The sequence below is a fragment of the Eulemur rufifrons genome, chromosome 7 (genome assembly GCF_041146395.1).
Source record: "Eulemur rufifrons isolate Redbay chromosome 7, OSU_ERuf_1, whole genome shotgun sequence".
Lineage (NCBI taxonomy): Eukaryota > Metazoa > Chordata > Mammalia > Primates > Lemuridae > Eulemur > Eulemur rufifrons.
This window is the reverse complement of record NC_090989.1, coordinates 240,918,840-240,932,371: the sequence shown is the minus strand read 5'-3', so window position 1 is coordinate 240,932,371 and position 13,532 is coordinate 240,918,840. Positions and strand designations below refer to the sequence as shown.

At 38.5% G+C, this 13,532-nt stretch overlaps 1 protein-coding gene across 2 annotated transcripts in view; it reads left to right on the top strand.

Annotated features, from left to right (window-relative positions):
* Positions 1-13,532, top strand: part of MLLT3 (MLLT3 super elongation complex subunit) — a 249,900-nt gene that overhangs the window by 225,563 nt on the left and 10,805 nt on the right. For both annotated transcript variants that reach the window (XM_069474240.1, XM_069474242.1), the window contains exons 6-10: positions 1,108-1,183; positions 2,974-3,103; positions 5,674-5,773; positions 11,364-11,435; positions 12,629-12,700. In XM_069474240.1, coding sequence (XP_069330341.1) covers positions 1,108-1,183; positions 2,974-3,103; positions 5,674-5,773; positions 11,364-11,435; positions 12,629-12,700 — 450 coding nt within the window. The remainder of the gene's footprint in view (positions 1-1,107; positions 1,184-2,973; positions 3,104-5,673; positions 5,774-11,363; positions 11,436-12,628; positions 12,701-13,532) is intronic.

The following is a 13,532-nucleotide window of genomic DNA, read 5'->3' as shown; positions in this document are numbered from 1 at the left end:
TGAGCAATTAGAAATGGGGCAGAAGTAGTCTACTCTTACAATCAAATTTATTAGCATTATTAAGTTGTTTTAACATTTGGCCTTAAATATGTAAAATTCAAGGGTGTTGGTCATATGATCAATTTCTTTACACACTTCTGTCCATGAATCTGTTCTGCCTAACCTTTACCTGCTTTACCTGCTGTGAAGTCTCTCATAAAAACTGTGGCAGATGGTGGAATAGAGGGTCTAATGTACCATTAGTCACACATGTAGAGTGCCTGCTGTATGCAGTGCATTATGTTAAGCATGACGAGATAACAAGAAGTATAAGACAGACCCCTGCTTTTTCAAGTGCTGGCAATCTATAGTCTATCTGAAGGAGAAAATACACAATACTACAGCATACGTAATAAGCAAATAGATGATCCATCAAGTACGTTTTTAGTGGGTTAAGAGAAGGAAGAACTGAGTTGGGTGGGTCAAAGAGGATGTAGAACTTGTTTTGGGTATCAAAGGATGAGGAGAATTGTTGACAGCAAGAGATTGGGGTGTGTGTATGACACTCTTTTCCTGCCATTAATAGGCTGTGGAATTAAAGGGAATTTTTAAAAACGGCAACATTTTCCCCTGACTCATTTGTGGGACTTGGCTGGGTCTCATCATAGACACTGGCCTCCACTTGTGAACTGTGGATGAATGGGGTTAGGGTTGGGTCATGGCCTTGGACCAGAGTAAAATTAACTGGTTCATAATGTGATTGAACTAATGACCTTGGCCTCATTACCACTATGTTTTAACCAGTGAAGTCAATCAAACATTGCAGAAAGGGTAATCAAGGTATCTCTTAGAAAGAGATCTGTATAGCAGTAAACATAGCAGAAAATCAAAGCCAAGTCATGTATTACCCAGGTGTTTATCTCATCATCCTTGAGTTTATGTACTCGTTTCTGCTTCTAATAAAAATAAGGTAGACAAAAGGACAAAATGATTCTCCTGTGTTAGTATTTTGCTTAATGAAATGTGTAGTCATTTTTCCAAAGAATGCTTCAAACAACTCTGTTTTCAATTTTAGTTGTGTAGTGTCCCATACATTTATTGATGGTACTTTTCTCTTCTTCTTTAAAGTCTGAACAACCCAGTCCTGCCAGTTCCAGCTCCAGCTCCAGCTCTAGCTTCACACCGTCCCAGACCAGGCAACAAGGTATCAACATCTCCCAGGCAAACTATGAGACATTTTTCTCATAAAACGTCTTAATGAGTTGATTTATGACCTATCTTCTACTGTTTTATTATTTGAATGATAACTTGGCTTTTATGCAGTTGTATTTATTTCCCTTAGGAATACACTGGAGTATTTTTCTGATATATGAGGCCAGGGTCTAGAAATTCTCCCTTTTCCAGTCCCTGCCATCAGATTCCCATTTTACAAAAGGATTATAGACACAACCCATTCCAGGGTTCCCAAAGGAAATACAATAGCAAAAGCTGGGCTTAAGGGGCTTTGACATACAGAAATAGATTTTTACTCTTCTTCCTGGACATCTTTCATTTTATTTATTTTTTTCATAGACTTGTTTTTTTAGCAAATGTTAATTGACTTTTAAATATAGTTTTTCCTCTACTCATGATCAAGTGTTAACTTGAACTCAGAATAAAGAAATTTAAAGTAAAACACTTAATTATATTTCTATTTTTGTATATATGAAAAATCATTAAAAATGGGCTTTTTCTTTTATATGAAAAATGAGTCAGTATTAAAGAATAATTTGTTTTTTGGCACATTGAACATCACCCTTTTCATTGACCACACTGAATTCCTGATGGTCTTGTATGTTTTGAAAAGGATTAAATTGTTGTGTGTGTTTGAACTAAGGCTAAGCTTCCAGGAAAAAAATAAAAGGCAGTAATTGTTTTGCCTATTCAGAGGTCTTGTTCCACTGACTTCCAAAGAAATAAGCCTCTACTACAAAAGCAGAAAAATTTGGGTTTTGCAGAATGTGAGGTTGCAGGGAGTCAATACTTATTTTAGAACTGAGTTAGTGATAGCTTAGATATTCCTATCAAAGATTAGACTTTAGGAATTGCCTAATCCGGAATGAAAGTGCCATTCTTACTTTCTTGATTGCCATTATAATCTTTTCTAAGATTAAAAATATCTATTTGGCTTTCACCACGTTTAGCGTAGTAAAGTGAAAATAAGCTGCACTAAAGAGTTTGTATGTGTGTTTTTTCAGTCCCATCTTGTGCTAGAATAAAATTAGTTATGGCTTGATTTTGTTTTTGCTTCTCATCTAATACTGGGTGTACTGTCTTGAATTTTCTGGGCACTTGATTTATTATAGTCTTATTTATGTTAATATATGCTGGTATTTTGCCAGGAATTTCTTAAAAAGTAAAATGAAAATTTGCTGTTTAAAATTGTTGCAACAAGACCTTGTGTCCAAGATCAATATAAAGATCAGAGATAGGACATTACACTATGGAACTGAAATACTTTATAATCTGAACTTGACTGAAATGCTTGCTTGACCTGAAATTGACCTTGAAATAAAAGGAACAGCTAAACCTTAATAGATCAAAAACTACCACACAAAGGCTGCATTGCCAAGAACAAGTTACAACCACAGTGATTTATTAATCTCAACTTTTCAATACATGGATTAACCTAACAAAACATTCAATTACTAATAGATCTTTCTTTTTCTTTTTAGGTATAATTTTTCTTAGGGAAGAAAAATACACAGAAAAAGCTTCCTAGAAAATAGAGATTCTTTAATGACTATTTTGGGGAATCTGTTATGAAAACAATAGTGTTTTGGCAGAGGTTGCATTCCAGAAACTGTACCAAATTTGTCTTGTAAATTGTATAAATATAGATGATTGTTTTTTTAACCAATATTCAGTGCCGGTAAGCATCCCCCTGTGTCTAACATGGCTAAGTGTGCTTGAAATAGCATGTGTGACAGCCTGTGGTTCTCTGTCATTACTCAGGTCCTTTAAGGTCTATCATGAAAGATCTGCATTCCGATGACAATGAGGAGGAATCAGATGAGGCAGAGGATAATGACAATGACTCTGAAATGGAGAGACCTATCAATAGAGGAGGCAGCCGAAGTCGCAGGTGAGTGGCTTGGCAGGAAGGAGGTTCCCTGCCATAGAGTCATCCCTTTCCACTAGACATGCTGGTGTAACCGCAGCGAAGGTGTTAAACACCAAACCGGGGCAGTAGCTGGTCACATTCATTTGAAGCTGGGGCACCTTGGCATACTTACGCTCATCTTTACGGGGCACTATTTTTCCTTTTTCTCAGAGAAAAGAGGCTTTTCCTCTAAAAACTTTATAGGAAAAAGTTATAGTAGAAGTCCTTGTTCTTGAAAGTACATGCCAAGTGGCAGGACTGACTGTTCAAATAAAACCTGTTTTCATTTGAATAGTTTGTGTAGATCTCTTGCTGGAGATAGTCTCAGAATTTGAAGAAATATGTTAGCTGTTTGTAGTTAGAAATATATGAATGGCTCTAGTGAGTTATGTGTGACCTAATTAAAACTAGGATCACCTATGTCTGTTTTCCAGAAAATAAATTCCTTTTAAGTGTGCTGACAATTAGTTTCCTTAAGTAGCTTTAATGCTGTGAGGCATAATTCCACATTATAAGATGGTAATTCATGTCACTTATAATTAATAGTCAACTTAATTGCCTTGAGGATTTTATTTCTTTATCATGGGAAAAACAAATAGGCATGCTTACTTCAATTTGTTTTGAGTAGAGGAAACGAATCTACTTGAACTTAAAATCTAATTACATTTATAATATATTGCATTAAATCTTTCCCCATTATCCATTACTGTGTAGAAGGCCCTAAAAAGAATGCAGTCTTAACCGAAACTGGACAGACCGTACGCTTCCTAATTGGCAATTCCTTAGTGTCCTTTGAGAAGAGCTTCCTTAGGATATGTGCCCCATCAGATCTCTCAGTGACTCTTCCTTGTGGCCCTACTCAATACATCTTTCACTACCTTGCCTCCCAGACTCACCTGCCAGTATTCCTTTATGAATGGGCGAAAATAAGGAACCTTATGACCTTTGCCTTATAACATTTCCCTTTAGAAGTCTTTTATCTGGCAAGAATGAAACTGGGTAGGGCAAAAAACCCTCAAAATGAACTGAAACCGGCAGTTAAGTAACTTATTTACACCAACCAAAATCCTGACCACTGGCTGCTCTCAAATTTAGTTGATGAAAAATACATGAGCTTTTTATATAGTTCTTCAAGTTGTTATTCAAAAAATCTGGACATTCTGTGATTAGCTGTTGCCCACCCACTTACTGCCCTGTCCCCTGAGTCAGTGTGGTCAGATCATATAGGTCTGTGAGTTGTCTGATGGAGGTTCACATTGTTGGGGACGCTTTTCTTTCCCCCGCCTGACATGTGCTGCTGGCACGGCAGTGCCAGCGTAACATTTGATCTTCAGTGCACTTGTGAAGTCTCAACTGTTTAATCAGTTTAAATACTCAGCCTCCCACTTCAGTCAAGAAGCATTTTAAAGCAGTGCTTCAACTGAACACTTCATTAATGTAATTTAGTTAAGAAAAACAAGTTCCATCAGTTTTTGCTAAAAGAATGTCCCAGTGTATCCTTTTCATTTCCTTTCTTGTATCTTGTGTATCTGAATACATTATAGAGCTAGAATGTGATTGCCTATTCAGAGTGAAAGAAAACCTATCCTGATTTCCAAAGCATTTTCTGTTTCTGTGAAGCATATTATATTAGGTTACTGTATAACCAGAGAGAGGGAGCAAACACTGAAGGACGGCATACATTCAGCAGAGTAGAAGAAAGAAATATCTCCTACTCTGGCTAAAAGAAAAAAAGGGGAGGAGGTGGTATTTTCATTGTCTTTAGTTGTTGAAAGATATCATTGTATTTTTCTAAACTGGTTATCCCAAACACACTGTTTCTTTGTGTTGCTGTAGTAGATTTCCAATGAATTGTTTCATCAGTGTTCAGAACTAGAGACAGCCTTGAATCGTGACACAGTAGAAAGGATTTGTGGTGATTCTAGCATGCCCACTTCACACATCCGATCCTCAGATGTCACTCTGAGCTGTCAGTGGTGCAGGGCTGTTGGTCCACATTCTTCGTAGCAGTTGCTTCCACTCCTGCAGCCTGTATTCTAGCCATATTTGTAACTTTACTTTTTCCATCTGTAGCAAAGAGGTAAGGGAAAAGGAAAATAGGAATAGTAATCTACAAACTAATTTTGCTGACCTTCTGTAAACTTGAGTAACATACTTGATGATAGTAGGTAGGTGGAGCTGGAGAAAGGAGATTAAATGAATAAATAACACCAGTAAAGTACAGTGGCTGAGCACTAGCTTTGGGTTGCTTGGGCTTGAATCCTAGAGCCACCGCTTTTACCTCTGTGACCCTAGATGAGTGACCTAGTCTCTCTAAGTCTCAGTTTACTCATCTATGAAATAGGAGATCATGAAAAGAGAAATGGCAGGTAAAGCACTTAACAGGGTTCTGGATACAAAGAAAGAACCAATACCTGTTAGCGGCTGTGAATTAAAATGAACTTTTCAATGGCTAATGTTTGGAATACTTACTTTCCGTGCCTATTTCCATGGATATTTCAAGAATTGTCTGTTCGTAGTGTTGCATGTGACCTCTCTCTCTTTCTTTTCAGAGTTAGCTTAAGTGATGGCAGCGACAGTGAAAGCAGTTCTGCTTCTTCACCCCTACATCATGAACCTCCACCGCCCTTATTAAAAACCAACAACAACCAGGTATACTGTCAGGTTTTCACTTTTCAAGACTCTGCAGAACTAGATAAGATCATTTTTACAAAGACACAAAATTTTTTACCCTGTAATTTAAACAAAGTCCTTCTTGAAGCCACAACCTCAAGAATAAACACATAGTTTGGGTATAAGAACTTCTGTTATCACGAGAGGATGAGTATGGTCGATTAGAGGAATTAATTAAGCAGGTGCAAGAAGGGATGGTGACAGAAAGTGTTGCCCATAACTCCTGATTTCTGTATACTTTACACCTCAGCAGTAAGTAGGTGACGTAATTGGAAAGAATATGACCTTCGGGCTGGTATAAAGCCTGGTTCTTTACTACTGGTAATATACTGGTGGGAAATAACTTTTAACTTCTGATGCTCAGTTTCCTCATCTGTAAATGACATTAACACCTACCTTGCAGGTTATTGGGAAGATGAAAAATAATATGTGTAAAGAGCATTAGGCAATGTACAGCCCGTACTTGGCACTCAGTTGATGGTAGGTGTTTATTATTATAGGTGCTTTGCCTCACTTTTCTTCTCCAAAAAAAAGGGTCATCACTTAGGATTGTAGGGAATAATTAATAAAATGGAGAGGAAACAGTGGTCGTTATCATTGCTATAAATTGAGCTAAAGGAAAGCTTATTAATTTGACAGTCAACTCAAAATATAATTATTTGGATAAAGTCTAGGCAGAATTTCTAAGGCTGTGAGGTAGAGCTCTTATTAAACAAATGAATAAAATTGGGATATTTTCATTACCTACTAAAATAAACTGTTTTCAAGTATCATGAATATTGTAAAGGTCTCATTGTACATTGAGTTGATATTCTCATTATCATAAGTTTTTCTTATCTTTTTGTTTAGATAGATTTCCTGTGACCTCTACAATAATTGCATAATTCAAGTTACTGTGTGAATATTAACTTGAAAATTAAAGAACTGTGTTTTTCTGAAAATTTTGTTTCACAGGCATCCTACAGTTTTAAGCGGTCTTGCCCTTGAATTTGTAATACTTGTTTTACTTGGAAAATGTTATTTTATAGCTGAAGACATTTTCATTTTACATTTTGTGTAAAGCATAAGCACAGATCTCTTAAAATTTAAAATTCCTCATTTACACAGTTTATGTATAACTTAAATCCTTCATTGTTAAGTAGGAATGATACCCGTGTTCTTTACTGCACCAGTTACAGTTCAGTGGCAGTTTCTTTGTGTCCTGCGTAAGAATGGAAGCCCAGCCTCATCATCCGGGTGTTCAGCCAGTCGGTCACTTCTTCTTCCGTATCCGGCTCCCTGCTGACCCTGCCCGGCCCATCTCCAGGGCCAGCCCGCCTGCCAGGGCCCAGCCATGCTTCACCTCTGCATGGCCTCCCCACACCACAAGGGGAGAGTAAAGGAAGGAAGGACATAAACATCACAGCCAATCAGATGAGGGGAACACTGGGCTGGCTAACAGGATAACTTGGGATCCTTTTGTAAATCTGTGCTTCAGTAAGAGCTGGCAAAAAGAATAGAATTTGGATCTTGACTATATTTTTTATCCTATTTAAACCTATGTAGGCTTGATTTCTGCTTCCAGTGGGTGGTGTTATCAGAATTAGGATCCTTCATGGGCAGTAGCAGTGGCGGTAGTTCTGGGAGTGAAGGGCTTCAGGGTGTGCTTTCGTGCCCCTCATCAGTCTCTTTCTGCATCTGTCCCAGTCGTGGTGAAGACTGTGCTTGCTGAGGAGACACAGCTTCATCGACAAGCCCCTATCTTACCCTTCAAACCTGACAGCTGCCCTTAAACCCTTCCAGAATGGGCAGTCTGGAGCCGACCATGCCTAGCTATTGGGAAAAGTTTAGATTCTTTGTCAGACTAGTTTTTTTTTTTTCTAACCTGTCTAGCAAAACAAAACCAAAAACGCATAATATCATCTATCTGGAGAGGGTAAAAATTACCTTATCCAATTAAATAGCACAGCAGTGCTTCCTTGGCATGTCTAGTCGATAAATGTAGCTTCACACATGTGAATTGTCCCCCTGCCAGTAATGCTCCATCATATGTTTCTTTCTCCGTGTACCTATAGGCATAATAAGAAAGTCAATATGCTTCTACATTTAGCTAGTCTGGGATAGGAAATATATGTACCACAGGAGTCCTTGCCTCCTTAGAGCTATGTCTTGGAGCTGAGAAGGCAAAAAAAGGTTTTTAAAAATTTTAGTACTGATTTCTTAACCTCTCAAATCCCCTGCATTGGGTCAGGTGTGATGCTATTCCTTTAAGTCCATGTTCTGGGACTTAAAAAAAATGACTAGTATTTCTTAGTTCTCCATGCTGGTGGGGTAAGATAGTAAAAATTTCTTAAAAATCTAAAAGTCACTTAAATTTCACTCTGGAATATGTTTTCAGTCTTATATTTGAATGTGTGTGTATATGTGTGAGAAAGAAGGAAAGGAGGAAGTGGAGAAAGGTGGGAGAAAGAGAATATGAATATGAAATTTCACATCAAATAAAATAGATGAAAACATACTGGGAAGGCCTGATGCCAAGATGCGAAGAGTGAGCTTCCTCCTCTCATACCGCTTGGCTGTTCTCTATCTGAACATTGATAAGGATCCCTCGAGTTTCTGTGAAGTACTAACAAAGCTGAATTGTCTGATGCCTTTTCGCAAATCTTCCAGGGACTAGGGAAGAGGGAAAGTGCTAATTGAGTCAAACGTTTTCTAACTACTGAAAAAAAGTGAACAGAGAGCCACATGTCAACAAAGCAAGCAATTAACCTGAGTATTGTTAGGAGCTACTAATGATCATTAACATGAGAGATCTATCAGTAGAGAATCCATCTGCTGGATAATTGAGTTGTCATTCCTCGCAAAGGTATACAGAAAAATAAAATCTTGAAAATTTGACTCTCAAGCCATATCCTCAGATTAAGGACAGAAGTGCTAGTAATCACAGTTCTTCTATTTTCAGAGACTCCCATAACCATAAATGGTGCGTCTAGGCAGACTGGGTGGCTCTGTTTCCCTTGGTAGTACAAATTAATAGGAAATAATAAAGAGTGGTTTTGCACCATTTTAACCAGAGATGGTTCTTTCACTCCAAACCTCCCTTATGTGAATTTCAAACAAAAACAAAATACCAGGTCTTTTTTAGCCAAAAGTATGGTAGGGAGGGAGAAAGGGGACTTGAAGGAAGGGAGTGATCCATTGGACCTGAGTTAATATTCAGAATATCATAAATCACCTATTAGCCTGCAAGGCATGTTGAATGAAATTAAAAAGAGTCTATCCAGTTAAACTGGTTTGAAACAAGCCTGTGGAAGACAAGGTGTTGTACTTTTATATTCTGGAGTTGTTTCCCTAAAGATAAGAAATGATCATAAATAAAACAATTGTCTTCAGCAGGGCTCAGCTCTCAGAATGAGGTTTTGACAAAGCTGTTTATTTTGGAGCAGGGAGAGATCAAAGAAGGAAGATTAACTGAGCCCTCTCTGGGCAGCCACTCAGTAACTTGAGGCGGGTCACTGACACCCGGAGCTTTTGTTCCTGCCACTGCAGCTTCAGAAGAAAGAAACTAGGATTTCAATGTATTTTGGCCTTCTGTGCTGTAGCACTTACGGAATGTGTGGGGTAGGACTTAAGCGCCCAAATGTTCTATTTTCTGCTTTGAAGAGAAGGTGGCAGAACTCTCTAAAACTAGTTAGCAAAGTTCCCCTGCAAATACAGCGTCCTTGGTCACTTCAACACCCAGAGTGCAGCTAGATGGGGGATGGGACCGTGGGAGGGGGCGGGATATGATGGGAACAGAATTCAGTTCTCCAATGCACAAGACAAGCAGGCAGGCACAGGCACTGTTTCCCCACCCCCTCCCCTTGCCAGAAATCTCCATGGATTGTCTGTGTTACCCAGCCCTAGTGTCTGAGTTGGCGAGGAGTGCCATCTACTGACCTACTTACTCCTAGGTCTCAGAGCGTTGATTTTTCCCTTGAGGTCTCATTTTCAACAATAGAGAAAGGAAATTCTGAGTGTAGTAGAGTGTTTGGTTTCCTTTACAGTGGGCGTGTTAAAACGATTGCCTTGCCTCTGCTATTAAGTAATGTCTTTGCGTTGCCAAAAGTATTATGTTTTAAGTTAGCCCAATCCAATTAGTCGTTTGGTTATCTTAATGTTAAAAATGAAGAAATAAGTGTGATTCTCAGGAAAGACTGTTAGAAGGACATTTCTTACTTATGCACTATTCTCAGTTCAAAGAACAATATAGAAAAATTTAGGAGTATTTGGTCTTTTCCAGAGTGTCATGGTCCTATCCTCAACAAGTAAAATGTTTACCAGAAGCATAAAATTTTAAAGCCAAATGGGAATCTGGATGTTACCTTGTTCCTCTCTCTCATTTCATCTTTGGAGGCCTAAAACTGTTAAATCATAGGGCTAGGACCTGAACTTGGGCTTCCAAGCCTAATCACTGTTCTTGCTACTACAAATTAAAAGCGGACTCATTCTTAAAATCTTTACGTTATAGAATATGGTAGACCTGTGAACAGAAGTGTGATTAAGTTAGGGCAGAGAATAGGTAGAATAGTAGGAGAATATGAGACTTCAGTTAAGTTTCTTTGGGCATTTTCCTCCTTTAATATTAATTGTCTCCAATTATAACAGCCTACTTGGTAATGAGTTGTAACTTACAAATTGAGTTGCCTTTACAAATTACTTTGCTTTTTATGTGTATACAGATTTGTAAACACTTATTAATAAATTTAGTGTTTCTTAGCTTTTTCAAGTGAAGGCCATTTAAAAATATTTCCCTCATGATCCTAAATTTTGGAGAACCTAAGATATCAGCTGCATTTATTAAATAATAATTTATTTCTCCTTTTTATTAATTAGAAATGTAGCTCCCCACCAAAGCTTCTGAACAAGCATGCAGAGCTATTATTCATGACTTAAGTTGTAATCTGTCCGGATAAAAGGAAGGGCACTTGGTGTTTCAACATGGGTAAACACATCATTGCTTGAAACACAGAATATAGTCCTGTGTCTTTATTTCTTGAGCTGGAAGATCCCAGATTGGGAGCAACCAGTATAACTCGTGGCCATCCTCATTTCTGAAGCTGAATCAACTTAGTGGATATGAGTAACTCTTAGAATCTGAAAGTCAGATACTAAAAAGGGCATTTGAATGTTTGCTTTTATCATCCCTAGCATACTGAGCACTGGTAGTCATGCTGAAGCAGCAGAATGAATAGGAAAAACTTCTTGCCAGAGGGGACTATCATCTCAATATAACTCAGCTGCTCTACATATGGTGAGCGTGTTGTCGCAAAAGAGGAGCAGCCTTGGAAGCTTAGATCAATTTCCTTATCATCAACTTTTTTTTTTTTACGTTCTACTGCTCTGACTCAGCATTTCAGATACAAGTAATTTATTTTCCAAGAGAAAGTAACATTAGAAGAGAAGAAAGAAAATGTATAGGAGAGAAATGCTATTTGGGAAGTGATATGATTGTATAACATTTCATTCAGTGAGTACCTTTGTTTATGTGATTGGTTAGCTAAGAGGTGCTTGAAATAAAATTTAACACAGTGTTCTCTTTGATCCCTAGATTCTTGAAGTGAAAAGTCCAATAAAGCAAAGCAAATCAGATAAGCAAATAAAGAATGGTGAATGTGACAAGGTAGGTTTCCAGTCTGTTACTAGGAAGGCTGTAACACTGACAAGTGTTCCGCGTCTGTCTTCCCCTTGATCATCCTTGCCGGTTCTCCTTTCATTTTCTTCATCAGAGGTGCCCAAGATGCCCAGATGATGAGTACTTCATCTCATGCTTTGTAGTTTATTTTCCATGTCTTGTTTATATCTTCAGTATTAAGCTTGGCCTTATGCTATCACTTGCTATGATGCCTCCATTGCCAGGGAATTTCAGGCATATTGGATTGGGAGGTAAGAGAGTTGTGCTAGAGGTAGTGGGTTAAGGAATCTCAGAGGTAGGGGAGCAAGACATACTATCCTAGTGCAGTGTGCTTTCCCAGAGTATGCATCATGCATCTGAAATCCTACTACAAGACCTGGTGGGGGTTAAGCCACTTGGTATGGGTAGGGCCCTAACATGCTTTGCAGGGTCAGGGCAGACCTCTCTCATGCTTCACAAATCCTTCCTTTGGCTTTATTGCAAATGGTACTGTGGGCACCCATGCAGTTAAGCCAAGGAAGACTCATGAGTCTAAGTACATGGAAAGAGAGGTGCCCTTCTGCCCTTTCGGGACATCTCTTCACAAACCAGATGTTAATTTAGGTAGTGATCTCTGTTTGTCGTAAGACTTTTTTCTGTTCTTCTGTCACTTGCTGGCATTGTTTACTAGCAATGTTTGGTATGACCAAGAAGCCTTTTTTAAAATTTTTATGAATTTGCCCTGATACAGTCAGTAATGTACATTGATGTTTCCATGTTCAAACTTAGCCTTTTTTCTCTTAGTCAAAAAACTTTGAGATTGAAGAATGAAAACATGAAAGTAGCCTGTGATAACATGTTTAAACTCACAGTTTAGCATTGAATTCCCTTACTGCTGGAAGAGACATTGTTGGGGGAAGGTCAATCTATTCACTTGAATTTTGTTAAGTGCAAGTAAATAGAAGAATTGTCACACTCTCTCCACACCCGCCCGCCCAGGCTGGCTTGATAAAGGTAATGAATGGTCCAGGAGAGATGTGGTCTACAGAGGAGCCCTTTGGGCACTGAGCCCACAGCCTGGGATAGCGTGGTAGGCGGAGGAACCGCCAACTGTTGCTTCTCTGTTCTTTTTTATGTATTCATTTGTTTTTGAACTACTTCTTAAAGTGCTTCTTCTTTGGGGGGATACTCTTCTCTTTCAGGCATACCTAGATGAACTGGTAGAGCTTCACAGAAGGTTAATGACGCTGAGGGAAAGACACATTCTGCAGCAGGTGAGAAATGCTTTTTAGCATACCCCTTTCCAGAAACCTCAAGGCCTAGTTTGTCCTGGGGTAGTGTGATGGCACCCGGGAGCCACGCAGCCCCACACAATCAGAACTGGGCTAATGCCACCTGTAGAAGTATTTGGGGAGAGTTCTTATTTATGAGGCCACTCGGAAGTCTGCTTTGGAGCTCTGCGATTATCTCCCTCCCTCCCCTGGTGCTATGGAGGATGAAAACTGAGCACTTTTGGAGGTGATAACTGGAATGTAGTCATCCCTCAGCTGGCTGATGTTGTAATGTGGGCTGAGGGCGGGGATAGTGGGAATGCAGAAACCTTTGGGGCCAGGCTTCTGGTTTCATGGGAAAACAGTGATAAGAATTTGAGTCAAGTGTTGTAAACATTTGTGATTCAATTTAGTAACCTTTTGCCAATGCTATTCTAAGGAAAATAAATATTTTCTTCATTTCTCTTATCTTGTACAATGTACATTCTATTATTATGAACTCAGCTGTGGAATACTTGTAGAGTAGGGAAACTTTTATTAGCACAATTTGATGTTTTGAGAAGATAAGCGTGTTTTTTAGTTTTCATCCAGTTACAGTGCATGCTTCTATTGCATTAAAAGGGCTCTTGGTAAAATAATTTTTCTTTAACACCCAAAGAGAACTCTGTGCATTCTAAATTCAAGGGCATATTTGTAGATTGTTTCACTGTTTGAATTTTTTTTTTTTACTACTTTCAAATGACTTGAAGTTAGTATTTAATCTACTCCAGCTGTGTGTAGGGTTTTTTTTTTTAATGTTTAATGGCTGATGGTCACATTTATATTCTGTGTACGT